At 64.4% G+C, this 933-nt stretch overlaps 1 protein-coding gene across 1 annotated transcript in view; it reads left to right on the forward strand.

Annotated features, from left to right (window-relative positions):
- The window catches only part of LOC115949290 (ryanodine receptor 1-like), a gene marked incomplete at both ends in the record, with an annotated part of 4,965 nt that extends 4,038 nt beyond the window's left edge, over positions 1-927 (forward strand). The window contains one exon of the mRNA XM_031065821.1: positions 170-927. Coding sequence (XP_030921681.1) covers positions 170-927 — 758 coding nt within the window. The remainder of the gene's footprint in view (positions 1-169) is intronic.
- Between the last annotated feature and the right edge of the window lie 6 nt (positions 928-933).

The following is a 933-nucleotide window of genomic DNA, read 5'->3' on the forward strand; positions in this document are numbered from 1 at the left end:
ATGTCCCTTGGCCACCCAAAGTGTCCCCTGACCACCCAGATGTCCCTTGACCACCCAGATGTCCCTTGACCACCCAGATGTCCCTTGGCCACCCAAGGTGTCCCCACACCCTCCAGCTCGTCCCCACCTCTCCGGGTGCCACCCTCAGAGCTGTGACACCTCCGTGTCCCCTCAGGGAACGTGGTGAACGGCACCATCGCCCGGCAGATGGTGGACATGCTGGTGGAGTCCTCCAGCAACGTCACCATGATCCTCAAGTTCTTCGACATGTTCCTGAAGCTGCGCGACATCGTCTCGTCCGACGCCTTCCGCCACTTCGTCACCGACCCGCGCGGGCTCATCTCCAAGAAGGACTTCCAGAAGGCCATGGACAGCCAGAAGCAGTACGAGCCCGACGAGATCCAGTTCCTGCTCTCGTGCTCCGAGGCCGACGAGAACGAGATGATCGACGTGGAGAGCTTCGCCCAGCGCTTCCAGGAGCCGGCGCGCGACATCGGCTTCAACGTGGCCGTGCTGCTGACCAACCTGTCGGAGCACGTGCCGCACGACCAGCGCCTCAAGACCTTCCTGGAGCAGGCCGAGAGCATCCTGGATTACTTCCGCCCCTTCCTGGGGCGCATCGAGATCATGGGGGCGGCGCGGCGCATCGAGCGCATCTACTTCGAGATCAGCGGCGCCAACAAGGCGCAGTGGGAGATGCCGCAGGTCAAGGAGTCCAAGCGCCAGTTCATCTTCGACGTGGTCAACGAGGGCGGCGAGGCCGAGAAGATGGAGCTCTTCGTCAACTTCTGCGAGGACACCATCTTCGAGATGCAGATCGCCTCGCGCATCTCCGAGGAGGAGGCGCCGCGCGACGAGGAGGAGGAGGAGGACGAGGACAGGGAGGAAGAGGAGCCGGCCGAGGCTCCGGCGGCGGGGCTGGCGGGGGCGGGG

This window comes from Geospiza fortis, unplaced genomic scaffold, assembly GCF_000277835.1.
Source record: "Geospiza fortis unplaced genomic scaffold, GeoFor_1.0 scaffold6622, whole genome shotgun sequence".
Taxonomy (NCBI): domain Eukaryota; kingdom Metazoa; phylum Chordata; class Aves; order Passeriformes; family Thraupidae; genus Geospiza; species Geospiza fortis.